The 19,803-nt window shown below is 47.1% G+C and overlaps 1 protein-coding gene across 2 annotated transcripts in view; it reads left to right on the top strand.

Moving 5' to 3' along the window:
• Positions 1–19,803, top strand: part of LOC146611833 (AT-rich interactive domain-containing protein 1B-like) — a 156,797-nt gene that overhangs the window by 47,765 nt on the left and 89,229 nt on the right. For both annotated transcript variants that reach the window (XM_085379175.1, XM_085379174.1), the window contains exon 4: positions 7,699–7,803. In XM_085379175.1, coding sequence (XP_085235301.1) covers positions 7,699–7,803 — 105 coding nt within the window. The remainder of the gene's footprint in view (positions 1–7,698; positions 7,804–19,803) is intronic.

The following is a 19,803-nucleotide window of genomic DNA, read 5'->3' as shown; positions in this document are numbered from 1 at the left end:
AGATTTGAGTGGACCATGACCTCCTCTGTATACCAAAGTGAGGCCATCAGTGTGACTAAAGCTTGGCTCAAACTGGGTCATCGACAGGACAAAGATCCCAGCACGGCAGCAAAGCTCCAACAGAACGACCAAAGAACAAAAGAGTCGAGGTTGAGAAAATAAGGACGAAGGAAATGTGTAAACATTTATTTGAAAAAGTAAAAACTGCATCTCGAGCAGAAAAACTAACCTTACAAACGCAAAGGAATCAGATTACTTTAATGCACCGTTTTGTAACACATTACACTAGATTTGCATACATGTCAAATTCCCACATACGGGTTCATCGATTGGGCCCACTTCCAGTTTGTCATTTCCTATTTCCTGTCTGTCACCTCTCTGCCCCCACCCGGCTACAGCAGCAGGCCCTTTCCCCCACCCTCCGCCACCCCCGCTTTTAATCACACCAGGTTAATTAAAAGGCCACGGTGCCTTTCTGTGGCCCCCCCTGCCCCTCTGACTTTATTACCCCCTCGCTGTATACTTGCTCAGCTGCCTCACGAAACTCTTTCAATCACACGGAAATGGGAGCTCACCTTGGTGATGGCGGAGAGGTTGAGGGGAAGGAGAGGAGGAAATGAGAGCCGTGAAGCTGTGTGTGTGTGTGTGTGTGTGTGTGTGTGTGTGTGTGTGTGTGTGTGTGTGTGTGTGAGATTCAATAGGAAGTGACAGGAAAAGGTGTGCGTGGCATGGTGTGTGGGTGGGTGGGTGTGTGGGTGGGTGGGGCACCTAAAGTTCAATGTCATTAATTGGTCACCATTTGAATATTAAGTGAAGAACTCTGTTAATTAACGGGATATTAAAAGTGCTGCTGGCTGGAAGGGGGGGCGGGCGGAGGGAGGGGTGGGGTAGGCTGCGGAAATGGAGGGCATATGGCGAGATAGAGAGGAGGAGGAGAGAGAGAGAGAGAGCGAGCGAGGCTGGGCGCAAGGTGATAAGAGGGAGAGAGAGACGTCCGTGGGTAAAGGTCTGGCAGTGGTAATTTGCGGAGAGCCGCGTTAATTGTCATAACCTTTTAAATGGCAGAGTTTATCGGAGTCCTCTAAATGTCCCCGCATATCGCCACGGCAACCCTGGGCCTGCCACACTGTGATTGGCCACCGCTGACGAGCACTTAAGCTTGATGAGTTTTCAGCACGAAACTAAATGATAAATTTGAAAATATATATTTAAAGCACATACAGTATGTCAGCTCGCGTTCTTCTGTGTACGAGCATGTGTGACAGTGCGTCCGCGTGTGTTTGAGACAATGTTTTTAATTTAGTGTGCGTGCGTGCGGGCGTGTGGTTTTTTTTCTTTTACCTCCACATTGACTGACACTCGCTAATTGCTCGGCCAGAATCCGCCAATGTTTTTTTCTCCCTTTTTTCCCTCTTTTTTTTTGATTTATGTTTGTTTTTGTACAGCCGGAGCTGCAATTCAAATGCAAATGAACGAGAACAGGAGAGGTGTTTTTGGAACGGTTAGGACAATCATAATGGCTCAGAAAGAAAGGGGGCCAGTAGTTAGCGGCACAGCACCCTGGGGCCTCATTTAGCTGCCATTTGTTAGGAAATGCCGCTACATTTGTTCCTGGATACAGACTTCACAGACAGGGAGAAAAAAGAGAAAACACCAAAAAAGAATGTCACAGTCAAAGTCGAGCTCGCCAACACGGTGGCGTTCCTCCGCGCTTCAGCAAAAGTCATGTGGGTGTACACCGGTTTGGGTGGATGTCCTCTTTTAAATGTGAGCCAAAGCAATTGAAGTGAATGGGCGGCCGGGGGTGGCGGTGACAGGGACTTGCAAAGACTGTATGAAGTGAAGATGGTTAAAAAGACTGGCTTTTATTTGATTAGCCTGTGTAGAGGAATAAAACATGAAAGCCCTGGCTGTGGCAGCTAGTGCTGTTAGCTGTGACATCACTCCTGGGGGAAGGCCTGTACACAAGCCGCGTGTGTGTCTGTGTTTGTATAAGTGAAACAGGAAAGCTTACTTGAGGCTGTGTGTGCACACGTGTGTGTCCGCGTGTGTGGTCCTCTCTTGTCGTCTCTTTGTGCTAAAGGTCAGGGGGATTGCTGAGATAGAATCCAATCTGAAGGACACAGCACTAGAACAGGTCCTGCTACAAATGGACCTATTAAGATAGACTTGTGAGCAGAGCGTGTGTGTTTGCATCAAGTATATAGGCGAGCGCACACACGTCGTCGCGAACGCAGCTATTTCCATTCAAATGGTCACCTTTTCCCTGATGATAATAACAGGCTGTATGTTGGAATAAACGCTCATCATTTACATGGACTGACAGTGACAAAAGCAGCAATGCATTTGAACTGCACGTGTAACAGCAGTGTCTTTCAAATATTCTAAAATGGATCAAAACATCCAAGTGTCAAGAAAATATGAAAGGCAAGAACATGATAACCGGCAGTGATTTGTCCCATTTTGTAGCACAGAGTTTGCTCTCACTGCTGATTGTTGCTTCAATTATAGTTCAGTCAGCCTGATTGGTGCGAGCGCGTGTGTGTGTGTGTGTGCGAACGCGGGGTGTTGAATATGGATGTCCTGCCTCCCTCCCCCACCTCCCCCGCCCCGCCTCTCCCGGGTGTGTGTTATGTTTTTTTTTTTTTTAACCAACGTTTCCTTTGTTAACAGCTCAGACAAATGAATAAAAAAAATACTGTATTCAACTGTAATTACTGACATTCAAGACATTCGCGGACCAGCACGTCCTTAAACCTGAACAGCACAACAGTTTGATTGTCAGTGACTCGCAAAACAACACGAGTGCGGCTCAGTCCACGGCTGGAGGCCAGCTGGGTGATTGTGATGGTGTATAAATGACACACACAACTTTTACTCCGGGGACCAGTGAGGTGGTGGGTTTTCTCTCGTTTTGTGACTTGTTCTGTTCCGTTTATGTCTTTATTATTATTATAATTCATTTCTTTTTTATGTTAAGCCACAGGAACCACTTGGTTGGGTTTTATGAAGCTTCTCCCAGGTGATTTTTCTGCTGAGGGTTAGCGTGACCTTTGCATCACATGGTCTCACAGACTGACACAGTATGTGGGTGTGCATGTGGACAACAGAGATGCCCTGTCCTTGCTGTAATTTGGCTAGAGGTGGTGGCCAAATGCGTGTGTGTGTGTGTGTGTGTGTGTGTGTGTGTGTGTGTGTGTGTGCGCGTGTGCGTGCAGAAATAGGGCCTCTCTCCTAAAGACATGCAATTAAGCTTAATTTTTAATGAATATTAATGGCATTAGCGTCAGATTTTGTGGAGATGTGCATTTGCTAAGGTGCAGGGGAATTGGGGGGGTAACTAATTTATTTGGTAGTCATGAGCAGAGGAGACGGGAAGAAGAGAAACAGGAGGTGTGGAGGTGATGTTGATGAAAGGAATCAGAGTGGAGGAAGGGGTGGTGATGGAGACGTGTCAGTGGGATGGAAAGATGGAAGCAGGAAGAGCGACGGATGAAGCACGAAGCAAGAGGAGGGTTGCAAATATAAACAGAGAGGAGGGTAGATTCTGAGTGAAGGTTAGCAGAAAAAGTAGAAATAAATAGAATATATTAGGGGAGGAAAGCAGAGTGGAAATAAAATGCTGGTGAGAAATCATTTTCCTCCTGTATTGAGCAGGCAGGGTTGGATTTGAGCAGGACACTGTGCTGCCCCCACAGCGGGCACAGCTGCACAGATGTTCACATCCATGTTATGTACAGCGTAGATTAAGTAAGCCACATATTTTCATCACGGCTCAAGAACGAATAAAAAGAAACAACGATCAAGACGGCTGTCAGTCAAAATCAGCTTCACTTAAACGCTTTGAATTTGGCTCTGCTCGCTCTCTGTTGTTTCCGCCGTGCCATCAAATAGCTTTTGCTCGCTGTCATACGAGCTTCATTGCTTTTTATTTTATTTCTTTCTTTCCCAAGACAGACAATCAAACTCATACAAGCAAAGCGAGGCAACATTTCACCTTGCTCCCTGCTGGAATAGAGAGTCGGAAAGTGTGCGGTGCAACCAACCAAAAAGGCCCGATACAACCTTCTTAAATGAGCTGTGAGCCGAAAAGAAAAGAAAGCGTAAGATGCGTGTCGTGATTACCGTTTGAGTGCGGCCTCCGTATGAGGCGGCATTTCGATATAGAAACAGAATAAATCCCAGGCTGGAATTTTTGCGAGTTACTTTTAAAAGCGCTCGAAAGTCTGGAAAACAAGTCGACGGCACGCAACAGCCACGCGTTTCCCCGCTCGCCGGCTGACTCGCGCTCCTGAGTGGCTGGGATTAAGGTGGTGCTGCAATATTGATTTACGTCTGCATAAAGCCTCTCCGGCTCTATATATTACACCACATTCAGCAGTCATCTATTCAATCAAATCTAATATTACACTGCCTCTCCACACAGCTGTCTAATAGCATTTAACTCACAGTTTGATTCCTGCATTCCCTCATGTACTTCAAACGCTTGCCTTCAATATCCTTCGTTCGTGTCTACTATGCCAAGATGAAGTCTTTTCAAAAGCACGGAGGATGAATGAGCGTGTCTGCGTGTGCGTGTGTGAAGACAGGATTAGCTGTGGCCTTAGGCTTAAGGTATGGAGTTGAGTGTATTTTAGAAGCTTCTAAATTAGCTGGGAAATGGGATTTTGAGACAATGGACTGGAAAAAACTCAAATGAAAGGATGCACTCGCAGCACTCCTTCATTTGCCTCTGATGTTGTTCCGCTCTCACTTTTTTCCAGCCTTCATCTTTTTTCCTTTTCCACTTCTTTTGCGTCTCCTTTCCCCGTCCCTCCCTCCCTCCCTCCCTCCCTCTCGGTCCATATTACAGTTGACAGTAATGATGTAAGAACATGAGTGTAAACAGTAGTATGAACCTCACTTTGACCCACTTAAAACAGAAATCCCCCCGAGTATGCGCGCGCTCACACTAGAGACTCATGCCTGAGTAAATATTGGAGTTGGGTCAGCAGCCGCTCTTCTGTTCAGTGTGTGAGCGTCTGTATCTGTGCACGTGTCCACCTCTCCCAAACCCCCGCTCCTCCTCCTCCCTCCTTCCCCGGGCCGTTATTTACCTGTGGAGGTGCGCTTGTGTCTAAGCTGGGTCTCTGTGTAATAAAAGCCTGACGTTTGGCGTGCATCCAGCCCTCCCTCCCCCTCGTGACAAACACGGGGGGGTCGTGCACAAACACATGGTTTGCCGAGGGCCCTGACAAGGAAACTAGCATGGCTTTCTTTTTAAAATAGCACCTCCATTCTTCGCTGTGAGCCTGTTGTTAACGTCTCCGTGCACACACCCACATCTGGGAGGACGCGTGACCCAGTGATTGGTCCCATCGTGCTGTTCAGGGGTTTCCCCTCCAGCTAAGGAGGGGTGCTGGTATGAAGCGATGAGCTGGTGGGGCGTGATCATTGCTCCGTGTTTGATTTATTTCGGGGACTGATTTCATTTTGTTTTTATTATTCCAGATGAAAAAAACGACATCAGCCGCAGAGCATAGTGCTGTTGGATACTTTAGACTGTTTAAATGTGTTTTAGATGAAAAATAAAATGGACGCGACAGTTCAAAGATTTTGTTTCTACATTTAAAAGAACTAATTTATTTAAAGCTACATTCTGAAACAAAATATCCAATACCAGCACCGGTATCGATGCTATTGATGTTTGGATGGATCCAGTCACCTCTGACTGCAGAGTTGCCACATGCAGAGACACAATAATAAAAAACAACAACACAAGTTATCTGTTAAAATTCTTGAAATAATCAGTCTCCTTTGTTTTGTCACCTACACAAAGTGTGAACATGTGAACTGAAACATATTGTTTAAAAATGTCACTTTGTGACGTTCTTATTTCGAGTTTCCTGTTTCCATAAGAAGCAATCAGTTACTTCATAATGCATCGCTTTTTTCAGTTGGACCGTTTCCAGTTTCGATTTTGAGAAAGTGAAATATGTAAAACTGTGAAATCAGAACAATCACAGCCTGTCAGCTGTGGAGAGGATTATGTGATGAAATATTAACAACATGTGAAGCAGTTTGAGGGACATGAAGCAAAGCGACGCTTCAGGACCAGCTTCAGGAGCCGTACTTTAAATGTCTGTGGAGTTTATTCAGGAAACATCGGGGTGTTTAAAAAGCATTCGGCTGTTTTTGATTTGGTGCATTAGTGAAGAACTTAATCATTTAAATATGTATTTAAACGTGAGGCGAGCTGAGTTCAATTGTGTTCCACGTAGAATAAAAGGAAAAATGAAAGTGCTTCACTTTATATATAAAAGGCATCAAGGTAAAATAAGTAAGCATCAATAAGCAATGTATAAAAAGTCATTTAGGCAAACGGTAGAAGTTGCAGTGAGTGTGTCACCTTCCCTGTGTGCTGTTAAAGCAGCCTCCACACAGAAGCTTAAGAAACCAACTCCATATCAGATTTTCTTAAGGATCTCCAGACGTGCCGTATTATTCCTACATCATTTCTAGCCTGGATCCACAAGCGATTACACATTTAATGCTCTAATAATAGATCAATTTTCACATGATACATCTCTCGCTGTGGAGGATAATCTCCAGCTACAAAATCATATCACCTTTCTGACAGGAATATTGCCCACCTACTACAATATAATCACACAACAGATAAGAAATCAAACTGTGGGGAAAAATGGATTTTCAAAGTAAAATACCCAAAGACGTGTGTTTGCGTGCGGCGTGCGTGTATTGCCGATCAGTTATCACTAATCCTTCCACTCGGAGCTCTTTAACAAGTTGCTATTGTGCCGCAGACGCTTAACGTGATGGAGGAACGACCGTCGTGGTGAATGAAAAGAAGAGTGAGAGTGAAGGAGGGAGAGATGCAGAGGGAGGGAGAGGGCAACACCTCCGACAATGGCGAGAAAATTGGTTTACACTAGATAGGCTCGTGATTACAGAGGGAAAGAAAATGACTTGGATTGAACAATAGGAGTGTGTGCACGGGTGTGTGTTTGTGCGAGCGTGCGTATGTCTGGAGGATTAGTGGGTGGTTAGGCGAGGATTTGGTTGAAATGAATTGGTGGCTATGGCGTGCTGATGGGTGTGTGTTTGGATGCTTTTCCAGCCGCCTGTACTGTAACGCTCGCGCTCCCTGTGAAACGGCCTCTTTGTGTTCAGACTTGATCTAACTGGGAATGTTTGTTGCGGTCCTGCAAACCCAACGCTCTGCACACTCTCGCTTGCAGACTCTTGTCATCACGGCTGAAGACGCTCAATCTGTGATGTAACTGATACTTCAGCTCCAGGATACTCAGCGGTTTAGCTCGTGCCACCAGTATTAATGAGGAGAACAAAGATGTGTTGACTCAGTTTTTTCTCGTGTGCATTTAAGCAGGAATCCTATTTTCAACAAGAATCCACATTTGAATATCAGAGCGTGGTGGAGAGCGTCTCCCAAAGGCACGGTGTTTTGCACCTGTTGTAACAAGACTGCTCTGAAACGAGCACCTTTATGTGGCAACGTCCATCACCACCATCGGGCAAAGCGGGTGTTGAGTTTGTGCGATTCCGGTTTAGAAAAGCGGGTGGATACTTTGTGACAGTGCCCGAAAAGTAACGTCAACAAACGCAGAAAAAAATCTGTTATTTTTGAACCTTTTCCTCAGTGACACTGCGTTCCCTTCTTTCTTCTTTCTTTCTCTTTAGGAGGCCCAGCAGGAGAACTACAGCATCAGGGGTCCTACCCCAGGGAATTCTGGGAAGGCTAACAATGAGGATAACGTCTCCCACGACCGCCCCTCTAGTCTGCCGGTGAGTGATTGACAGTCGTGTGGACCAAAGTGCAAAAAGGCGCTGCTGCACAAAAGTCTCATCGTTCAGTCCAACCTCAAAGATGCATGGTCATTTTTGACTGCACGTCCACCTCACTGTCCAATCAGATTCTTCCACTCACCCTGTGACCTGCCCCTCTCTCTGGTGTCTCAGGGGGTTTGCTCATTTCAGAGCTCACGTCTGTGTTTTGACTGGCATCCACGCCAAAGGCGTAAAGGCCCAGATGTGTCGCGTCCTGGTCTGTAGTGCCGTCCCCTCGCTCGCACATACGGCCACGAGCGCAGAAAAGCATATGCACCGACGCAGACGTTGCTTCTACGTGCACGACGCAGTCACACATGCAAACCCACAAGCGCTGCCTGCTGGCGTATGGGCGAGCTGAAAAGCATGGAGCAGGTTGGCCGGAGGAGTAATTGAGAAGAAATGGTGAGACCAGGCTGATCCACGGAGGGAGAGATGTGGGCTGCTCTAGTTTTTTTTTTTTTTTTTTGGCCAACCTAATCGCTTTTTACTCCATCATCTCTCTCTGCTTGCAGCTCTGCAGCATTTTCAAGAATAGAATAAATAGACATTTGCAAATGGTTGCAAATATTGGCACTGCTTGAGGTGTGTGCAGTTTAATTTACTCGATACTTTGGAACAGCCCCAGGAACGGCAGAATAAACTGCAAGAAAAGCTAAATTAAGTGTCTGAACTTGAGTTGAGCCGTAATATTCTTGGTGCACGGACACTTCTGAAGTCTGTGTGTGCTGACGGTCTGCCCGGCCCTTTATTTGTCATCCTCCTCGTGCACACGTGTCCATAATGTGCTAACAGTATGTGGCCCGTTTCGTCTTTTTTCCTTCATTTTCACTCTCCCACACTCTTTAGCCTCCTTCCCTTTCGCTCTCTGTCTTTCTCTCTAAAGCAGCATCATGAAAGCTCTTTCTCCCCCCTTGTGCTATAATGAGAAATGGCCTTGATGTATCGGTGTGTGAATCCGAAGCGAGAGAGCGAGACGAGGCGAGGAGCCACTGCAGTCGCGGGGGCCGATCTATTTGAACCAGCACCACCATCACCTGGCGTTCCCTCGCCACTTTAATCCCGGCGTTTTACCCCTCGGGTTCTCCGTGTGTTTTCACATCCCATCCAAAGCGTGTGGCTCGCCCAGATCCTAATTGGCGGCAAGTTTTGATGAGAGACACAGAGAGGGAGAGATGGATAGATAGAAGAGGAGAGAGAAATTGCTCGGCTCTTCCAGCAAGCTGTCACGGCAGAGATGGAACCGCTTTTTTCCCCTTTCCTCCCCTCTCTTTCTCACTCTCTCACCGGCATTTGATGTCAGATCTAAAGCTGCTGTCATCTTTTCCCCCCTTTCTCTCCGTCAGGAGGGAGGGAGCGCGGGTCGGCAGAGTGTCATGTTGTTGTTTTGGGACGAGGCTGCTGTGTGATGTGGCGGGATTTTTGAAGGAAGACCAAAGGGAGAAGTGCTTTAGTGACTTATCACAAATGCAAGTCACACTTCCCCTCGGGACTCGGAAAATGTATTGGAGATATGGAGCGCCTTGTATTCTGTATCGCTGTATAGTATCTGTATTGTTAATGTGAAATCACCGTCCCTTTAATGTTTCTGGTAGGTTGGGGAAGAAAAGGGAGCTTGCATCCTGCAGCTGGTCGTATGTGTGCGTTTCCACGTAGCTTCAGTCCTGATATTGAGTCACGCCTGAATGTGGGTCTCTGATTTCAGCCTTTTTGGTGTATTTAGAATAACACATTTAGCATTATTGCGTGTACCCGTTTGTATTTGCGAGGCAGACACTATCTCTACTTTTAAGATTAGTCTTAAAACTTTCCTTTCCTGACCCTGAATCCTCCCTCAGTCATGCTGGGGGGGGGGGGGGGGTCCCATGATGCTGTGTGTTTATACACATCTCTGTATTTAATCATCAGTTATTATTAATCTCTGCTTCTCTTCCACAGCGTGTGAACCAGTCTGGTTCTGCTGGATGTTTCTTCCTGTTAAAAGGAAGTTTTTCCTTCCTACTGTCACCAAATGCTTGGGCATAGGGGGACGTCAGATTGTCGTCTGTACCTCAGTGTATAAAGTGCCTTGAGGCGACTGTTTGTTGTGATTTGGCGCTGTATAATTAAAACTAGCCTCTTCACATTAGCTTTGGTTAAACTCAACCTGGTGAAATCAGAGCAAAGAGCATCCTGTGACCAGATGAACTTGGCCCATAATTCAGTGACCAGGAGCTGTGACTTGACTTTATGTGAAAGTAATTTAGTGCTCTTGTCTTTGGGTTTTTTTCTCCTATGTGTTGATGCAGCAGACGCCGCCGCCGAGCCTGCACAGAAACTTGATGAAATCGTGCTTCTCTCGGTTGAGTGTTGTCTTCTTCCAGAATTGTTCTGATTTCTGCAGGATGTGCGGGGCACTTACAGGTCAATAAATCGTGACATGTTTTTGGCTGACAACGTGTTAGAGGCGGCCCGCGTGATTGGCACAGGATGACATGTCATCTGCTGCCTTGTTATTTCCAGCTATGTGCAGCAGTCGAGGTTTTTTATTTTTTGCTATTGAGGGGGGGGGGGGTCTGCATCTGTGTCAGCAGCCCTCTGCATCTTTCGCCTAACATTGCTAAGTCAAGCTGCTCTTTCCACAGTGGGCTGCCCCCACCCCAAATCCTCCCCATCCCTGTTCCAGTCACTTCATGTTCCCTGCTCTCTGGCGTTCCCCTGACAGCCTGCCAAGCTGCCGCGCAGCCTCCCATCCTCTGGGACATGGGAGAGGATGGCCACCCATGTGGAAAGACAGAGTGAGAGCTGGGGGTGGGAGGGTGAGGTGAGGAAGTGGGGTGAAGAGAATGCAAGAGAGAGAGAGAGGGAGGGCGTGAAGCGATGAAGTGAAACGTGGTTATCTTTTTGTCACTTGTTCGAGGTGAGGGATGTTGAATTCAGGCTATGAGGTTCCGGCAGCGGTGTGTTATTCACACTAGCGCGCGCGCACAAACACGCACACAGAGAAACATTCTTGTAAGTCTTTCAGTGCTCATTTGCCCCTCCTTGACTTATTTTCCATCAGACAAAAGGGAAAATTCAGAAACACTATCTCTCCCTCTCAGTGCTGTCCACCTCGCCCTGCTCTGCTTTTCCGAGCGTTAGGTCATAAATGATTGACAGGGCACAGCTGGAGATGCCTGCACGCCTCCCCTCACTACACACACACACACACACACACACACACACACACACACACACACACACAAGTCTTTACTCGCAAACACACATTCGGCACATACTGTGATGCACGCTCTGTCCTCTGCGAGCCGTTTTCTGTGCGTGCTCTATCGGAGCATGTCAGTCAGGCAGCCTATACAGTATGTGCTCTCACTCTGGCTCTCCCTACTGCTGTGTTTTATTTTAGAGTCCCCAGGCAGGCAGACAGGCCAGCAGGCAGCGCACAGTAATGTCATCCAGCAGGGTTAGATTCAGCCTCCACATTAGTGCACGCAGGGGGGAGGAGAGGAGGAAAGGAGGCAGGAAAGCAACGAAATACAAGGGAGGTGAAGAAGAAAGGAGCACGGGGATGGGGGAGAGGAAAAGAAAGGTGGCGCTTATGTGGAATAAAAAGCACATCTCTTATATTATGGCTTTAGATGTGAGGTTAAACGTGATGACGATGCAAATTATTCAGCATAAATCGATTGTATTTTATGGAGGAAGGTCTCGTTTTTATATGTTTACATGAGAACAGTGTGTGGGGAGGGGGAGGCAGGCAGACGCAGAGATGTTCCCTGGACCCTGCAGCCTATTCTTAGAACAGACAGCAGCACTGAAGGCCAGAGCAGCTCCCTGCCACTGCTGTGAGCACATAGCTGCTCTGAGAATAGGACAGCTAATCTGAAGCAGGTTTCACACTCTGAGGTACAGGAGATGGCTGAGGTCACACCAGCCTTCAACCTTTAGACCTAGTGTGAGTAGGAGTGATTGATAAGGTGTCGCCGTATGTGCCGCTCGTCCAACACTGCTGGCTCGTCCTATACGCTCCATAGGATGCCTACATGCCGCCGCGCACACGTACACAACCGTTGCTTTCACCTCGGACCCTGACTTCATCTAAAATGCAGACAGGCTATTTTTCCGCTTGTATGCCAACCTGTTTTCGTTTGCTCCTCATGAATCATTTAGCACGCACACACAGTTTCATGTACACGCCTGGTGTTTTTGATCCTCAGGAGCCAGGAACACGTGTTTTTCCCGGGGTTTACCATTCGTTCCCCTACGGCTCGAAAACACAGATGCACAGGAAGCGGAATTGATCGGTGGGGAGATTTCTGGAGGTCTTTCATCTTTGTACATCACCAGTATCGTGTTTAACCTACAGAGGACGCACCTGCAGTGGCATCTGAAGTCGGACTCACAGGCGTGTTCTTCATTTTTACTGTAAAGTAAAAGATAGAGAGGAGCCAATCGGCTTGCAACATCCATTTCAAATCTCCTCTGTGTCAAGCACGGAGACTGCTGAAGTGTCCTTTAGCAGGACACTGCATCCCAAGCAGCTCTCCTCAGCAGCTGACACTGCACTCTCATCCTCCTGCAGAGGACAGACACACTGAAAGAGAATTTCCCTTTGGGGATCAATAAAGCATTTCTGCCTGCAGGATTTCACTTGTTTCTTAATTTGATGGCTGCACACTGCTCCACCTACGGGGAACTATGTTGGCCAGTGCAGGTTGTTAAACAAACTGGTAACACAAGGCTGAGCAGCAGTGGTGGTGGGGGGAGCTTCAGCTGCAGAGGAGGGCATGTTTATACCCAGCCACCCTTAACAGACTGGCTCACAGAAGCCCTGCACAGCAGAGTGAAGGGCAGATAGCAAACCTGTGCGCACACACACACACACACATGCTCACCTACCCCTATGCTCACACATACGTGCACTCCAAGTGCGTCAGGCTTTGTGATTTGAGAGTGAGAGGGAAATGGAGAGGGATGAACTTGGTTAAGAAAACAGCAGAGCGACTCGGCTGGCGCCTCTCCACCAACCTCTCCTACAGAGGAGGAGAGACAGGCAGAGGGGGAGATAAGTGAGGAGGAGGAGGGTGAGCGTGGACTGACCCTAGAAGGAGAGAAATGTTCCCCAACTGCATCTTTTTTTTAATCCTTTGCCCGTCAGTTTCCCCTCTGGCTGGTGGCTTTTGTCAAAGCTGATTTCCTCTAACAGATTTGGCAGAATAGTTCAAATTCAGGACGAAGAGGACGGAGAACAAGCAGCAGTTTGTTGTTTGGTCTCACACACAGTTCTGCATAAATACTAAATACTACTATCTGCATGTTGTTAACGTCTGGAGCCCTCGCCGTTTGTCGTGCGTGATTTTCTCGAGCGTTAACACCTTCCAAACTGTCCTCCCCGTTCGTCCGCGGTACGGTCTGCGGCGTGACAGTGTGCGAAAGCAGACGCCGCTATATCAGCATGTCGACTGTAAGCCAACGTGACACTCTGCGTGCTTTATCGGTTTTGCTTGTCCTTTTTAGGTGTTACCTCCGACGTTGTTTTCTCAAATGCGAAGCGAAGCTCTCGTCCCAAACCGTCGACCGGACGTCACCTCGCTTCGGTCGTTCGCTCTGCGCTTGATTAAACACTTTTTCATACCGACGTCAGAGCACCAAACACTTCTCCTCAAGTGATGTATAGATTTCATTTTCGTGAGCCATTATGGCCAGATACACCCTTCTGGCACCGAGCCCTCCATTATAAATGGTGATTTTCTGTTACCACATTAATATTTAAATTAACTGTTAAAATGGCTTATTGAGCCAATCTGAACCGAAGATTGGAAACATCTATTTTATATTCATTAATAGTTCGGACATCTCCTGCCAAATGATATTTCAGTGAATGAATCTGGAAGAATCTCCCTCCCTCGGTGGATAGTGATGAGGCCTGAAATAAAAAATGTTGGGAGCTCACTGACTTTTGCCTCTTTTGAGCATCTTTGTTCTCACGTCCACCTCAGCAGAGGAAAAAGGGCAGAAAGTGAAATGAGTGTCTGTACTTGGAAAGAACAAGTAAAGGATGAAATCTTCTTTATTCCTTCCTTCCACCCTCATCTTCATCTATCGCCACATCTCCTCTCTCTAGCCTTCTGTCTGTCTGTGCTCCTCTTCTCCTTTCACTCCCTGTTTCCCCAGCCTCAGACGTCCGCTTCTGACATTTCTGGGTTTATTTTTACGTCGGGTCCTGGATGCCTGGACTCCCAGCAGGCTAACTAGGCAGGAGGGGGAGGAGGGAGCCAGCTGAGGAATGGAAGAGAGGCAAAGTGGAAGAACTGAAGGGGAGGGAGGGAGGGAGGGAGGAAGGAGCCATCAGAGGGGGAATAGTCTGTCATCACCATGGCTCCCTCTGGCTGTTGGGAGGCTGAAATTACATCTGACTTTGAAGTTTGGGGCAGCAGCATCGCCAGTGTTGCTATAGTGACGGGAAGAGTGAGTGCGTGCGGGTTTGTGTGTGTGTGTAAACTCCTCAGGAGGTTTATTATGCATGATCCACACTGTGACTAGTCCTGATGGCATTACAGTGCTGTTATTAATCTACTCTCATAAGATATGTGTACTTTAAACACATCCCCGTGCACACACAAACATATCTGCGAATTCATGCTAAGACGCATTCAGACGCGCACACACAACCCATTTCACAGCTGGATTCAAACTTCATGTCGTGCCTTTTAAAGATTAAGATAAAGTTTTTTCCTCTTATTATCTTTGAGAAGGTTTAGCTGGCTGCACACTGTGCTCACAGGCAAATGCACGCAAACACACACTCGCGCACACACACACATGCAGAGTTGTTAAGATTTGCAGATAGCAGTGTTTGGGTTGTTTAAGATGCTAATATTCTACTAAGATGTGGAATATTTATGAACTTCGTTTGGTCAAACTCGGTAAGAGAAGCGAAAAAGCAAAGATAGATGGATAGATGTATGAACAGGGTGCAAAATAATGTTCCATTAATGCAGAGCTCGGCTCTTGCTGAGGGCCCAGCGCCAATCTGCATCTCCCTACAGTCAGCCTGCTATACATTTTTCATGAACTCTGAGTGAGAATTAGCGACGGATTGCCTCCGCAAATTGCTTCTCCTTGGTCGGGGGCTGGTGGAAAGCACAAGTAAGAGGTAAGAGAGAAGCAACAACGGTGCAGGAACGAGAAGAGGTGGAAAACCAAAGGAGAATGAGATAATTGCGAGGAACGTGAGGAATAAAGCCGAGCTACTCCTCAGAGCCGAGCCGTCTGTGCCTGATTTCAGCACTTGTTGTGACCGGCGTATGCACGTCTGAGTCACCCTCAGCGTCCGTGTGGTAATGTGTACAAATCCAGAGCATAATACTAAATGCTTCTCAGTGGGACATGATGTGTAAAGGTTCCATTTCCAGGTTGTTTCTGGGCTTTCTTTTGGCCTGTGCACCTTATAGTGCATTGAGAGTATTGCCCACTTTCATTTCCCACTGGTGACTTTAGCTGCTAATGCCCCCAAACACTCGTGTGTGAGTCATCTCGTGATAAGCTTAGCTCTGTCATTTCCAGCAGAGTTGTTATTTATCACGATGACACCAGTAAATAATTGTGTTGAAAGAATAACTCGTGATTTTTAGGATTTAGTCTCAAATATTTTCAAATGTACAGTTTCCTGCACACAGACTGTGCAGGTGTGTCGGTCATATTCCTCGAACAGTGTCAGTATTATCACTTCACACAGTACAGCACGGACCTGGAAATGTGTGTGTCTGTGTTGGTTGATGAAAAGAAACACTGGACAACACCAGAAGGTGTGTGTGCGTGTGTGTGTGTGTGTGGTGCGTGCTCGGGGCCTATGATTGCTACTGTAATCTGCTGTCTCCTGCCAGCCACAGTTATTACAGTTGTCGATATGGTGCTCAGGGCTTTATGGACACAAGCAACGAGACTCAGCCTGGACGCTTGCCAGAGTGTGTGTCTGTGTGTGTGTGTGTGCTTCATATTTGCACCCTTGTGTGTGCGTGCGCGTGTGATCTTTTGCTCTGTGTGTTTGTAATTGAGCTCTCTGCTCATGTCAAGGCCAGTTCAACAGCGTGTTAATTGCTTATGTTGCAAAGCGTTAGTCCCAGCAGTATGTGCATGAGATCACGCATGTATGTATTTACTGTATGTGCAGAATGGGTAGACCAGCTTTGCTCGGACAGATTTTCTGTAACGAATGATGGAAAAGAAAGAAACACCACAGGAGACGTACGATTCAGTGTGTGGAAGGTTCAGGAAGAAAGAAGGCAGAATGTGGGAGAAAGATGGAGGTGGCGAGGAAAGGCGGGAATGAAGAGAGCACTGGGGTGTGGAGGGTTTTTTCCTCGTGGCATTGAGGCCTGTCTGATGTCTGTTCTTCAGCCCACTTCTGCTGTTTACTATCCTGCCAGCCTATTACTATCAGAGCTTGGCAGTGGGCTACAGTAGGGCTGAAACAATGCTTGTGCAACATTTGCTTTTGTAACACTGTCATACATTCGTAAGCGCGCTCACACTAAGGCGCACCACGAGGGTCACCGATGGCCCATTTTCCAGTCGCACTGCTCTTTTGCAAATGTACGACCATCTGTCAGAGTTGGCCAGACGATTAAACAAATCCTAGCTCTGTTTTTTTTCCTCCCCGAGTGTGTGCGACTGGGTTCTCTGCACATACCGGCAACCTGTGACCTCGGAGAAGCATGAAAATCCCCTCTGCTCGGGGCTTTTTAAGGCACGAGCCTCGTGCCCGTCGCCCGTGTCTATTCTTGTGCTTTGCTGAGATGAAGCTCCCCTCTCAACAATGTGGAGCGCTTGAAATTAAGAAACATTATCCATTCTGTTCAGAGAAAACATCGTCTTTTTAATCGCTTCATTATGAGCTCCAATTCTTGGAAATTATTCTGTGAGTTCTGAGTAATGTTGGTTTTAATTGATTTTTATCAAAGTTTTAATTGATGCTTCTCTGTGGACTGAGTAATTGTTTTGGTTGTTTCATTATGTATTAAGTCCTCCGAGTCCACTTCTCCCATGTGACCTGCTGTGTTAATGAAGGACTGTGTACAAAAATGCCAAACGCAGTGGCAGATGGTAACTAAGACAACTAGCCAAAGCCTGAAACAATCGTCTTTCACTTGAGCGTTTACATTATACTGTATTCTGCTCCACCCTGTGAAAACTGCATATTCATAGCAGCTATATTCATAGTTTCCTTGCGCCGGCTCTGTTTTTGGAGTCGGCCTGTTGCAGATATGCGACTCTTGCATGTTGCTTTGTGTGCTGTTTGGTGTTTGGCAGTTGTGCAGGAAACTCCTGAGCAATAGAGTTTTGTGCTGAGGCGAATGGGAGAGTAGCATTTGTTACCACTTTACACCATCTTTAAATGCAGTTTTGTGAATCATTAGTAATATAATATTATAAAGAGTATGTGCAGCAGTATGGAGAAGGGTTAGGCTTCTGACAGCGCAGCTCTCAGTTTGGTTAAACAAGGACCTGACAGATTTAAGGAGTCTGCAAACGTGAGATTCTTCAGAAGTTATGGTGACCAGGAGGTGGACCGTCAGCAGCATCAGCAGTAATGTGGCTGTTGTACCGGACTTATCAGTCGATCTCTGTTTGTGGTATCTGTATGTTAAAAGGAGCTAGCTGAACATCTTACTGGGAGGCCTCCTGGGAGTTATTTTTAAACCTGGGAACGCCTCAGTGTGCCACCAAATCCAAATTTTTATGTCCATTTACACAAAAAACTGCTGCGACCAACAAAGTTTACTGTAGTAAAATTACCTTGAGCACATTTTGCTGTCACAACAAAATACAATCAGCAGGTTCTGTTCTGCATCATTGCCACCCCTCCTGTTACATGTGGCCTAGTCATGGAAGTCCTAGCGTGACCTCTTGCGTGTCTCCCGAGGTGCTGAAGTGTTGATCCCGGAACAAAGAGAACCGGAGCGTCGGTGTGAGCGATGCCTGTGAGGCTTAAAAACGTCGCAACACGAAAGTGTGATCGGTTTGATGTTTGCTCTCTGCACAGTTTAAGGTCCGAGGGCTCTCATGTACGTGCAAGTGGTAGAAACATGCGATTCAAACATTGCTCAAGGAGCGTGCAGCATTTAAACCGGGCATCTTTTTAAATTTAGGATTTCCTGCACGGCGTTGAGTCTCGTGCTTTTGTCGATAGCGTCCTGTCGTCGTGTTGTCGCTCCTCGATTTGAAAGCGATCTGACCAACGCAAATGTCAGTTTATTCAACAAAACAATAAACGCATGAGAAGAACTCCAAGAAGATTAGGCGTCTCGCACATAAATCAGCACGCACATGCAAACACACACACACACATACTCAGTCTGAGTAATTTTGAAAGTCTTGTGATAGCTTTGCATAGCATTTGGGCTAATGGCGTGCTGCGTGCTTCCTCCCAGGTCGGTGCATCCATTAGCAACCATATTACTGCCACATAATGGCTTATTGGTTGTTGGGAAAAATTGCCAAGAAGCTGGGATGGGGAGAGAGGGAGCGAGTGAGAGATTAAAAGATGAAGAGAGAGAGAGCGAAAGACATAAAGGAAGCCTTCTCTAGCAGGGCCTCCGAATTGAGTTACAGCTGTTATGATTTGTCGTCTCTCAAGTCTTTTCCCCTCTCTTCTTTTTCATTTCTTGTTTCCACCCCCTTCTCTTTCACCCTCTGGGCTTTGGAAGGTTTTTATCTTTCTAATGAGCCGTTGATTCTTTTTTTTCCTGTCATTACCTCATTCGTTCTGGATGGAAGGCAATATTTGTCATACTGTCAAGCCAGTGTTTGCACCTAACCTGTGTTCCTCTGCGTGTGCGTGGACTGCGGCGGAGCGAAGTGGCGTAAAGTGTTTACGCTGCGGTTTTGGTTAGCGCGGGTGGCAGAAGTGGACACAGGGATCGGAGGATTTTGGCACGGTGGCCCCGGCCCCCATGTTGAACTCCCAGCCTTATCAATATGCAGCATGGTGGGTGGATTGCACTCGACTTGATTGCTTTAATTGGCTGGACACAGTTGCAAAACACACACTCACACACAGGTGAAAGCAGTCTTTGCCGTGCACCGTATTGTTGTGATGTTTTGTCCTGGGAACGTGGGACTGTGCAGTGTTCAACTTTACATGAGTCATTCTGCTCCTACACGCTCAATATGCATATTATGTACACAGACACACACCTCGATCTCGCACATATGCATATACAAACAGACAGTTTGGAGTACGGAGAAGTTTAAAGGTGATCCTCGGTTATGAGATAATCTCATAAATATGCATTGCACTCACACACACACACACACTCACACACACTCCGGCGTGCGTGTCAGTCGTTGCATGAATGTATTCGGGCGGCTGCGCAGTGGTATCTCTGCACTTCCTCGCCAGCGTGGCTTGGGTAGCACGTGTGTTTGTATGCGTGTGTTGGGCGCGCGTGCGGCGGTTAAAACGGAGTGGAAATCAAATTCACCTTGAAGTGTCCTTCTCGCTCCCCTCGCCGCCCCCATATTTTTGCCGTCGTCTTTGCTTTGAACACGCTGCAGCACTCAGTTCAAAGAGAAATGCCTTCTTGTGCGTGCGTGCGTGCGTGTGTGTTAGGAATGACGGCAGGGTTTGAGATGGAAAGAGGGAAAAGAGAGGAGGATCTGCTGCTGCACTCTTCTAACATCGCCCTCCCCGCCATCCTTCCATCATCAAAGAGCAGCCAGGCTTAGAGGAGCGCTCGTCCTTCTCCCGTCGCCCCCATTCCCAATTAAAAACAACCTGGGACAGAGGAGAAGGTCGACGGTGTGAGTCAACTCAGGATGGAGAAATCAGCATTCATTTGGGCCTCGGTGACCTTTGACCTCAGAATAAGCAGCAGGGTGGACACTGTGAGCGGTGCTCTGTTTTAGGAGTGGGGATTTTTAATCTAGTGATGCTCATTATCTCCCACTTTCAGCTAAAATGGAGCATTTTGTCAT

This window comes from Diplotaxodon limnothrissa, linkage group LG19 (assembly GCF_057381915.1).
Source record: "Diplotaxodon limnothrissa isolate DT_005_m linkage group LG19, D_limnothrissa_male_GT1.1, whole genome shotgun sequence".
NCBI classification, from domain to species: domain Eukaryota; kingdom Metazoa; phylum Chordata; class Actinopteri; order Cichliformes; family Cichlidae; genus Diplotaxodon; species Diplotaxodon limnothrissa.
The sequence above is the reverse complement of the archived record's forward strand: the minus strand, read 5'-3'. Positions and strand labels throughout refer to the sequence as shown.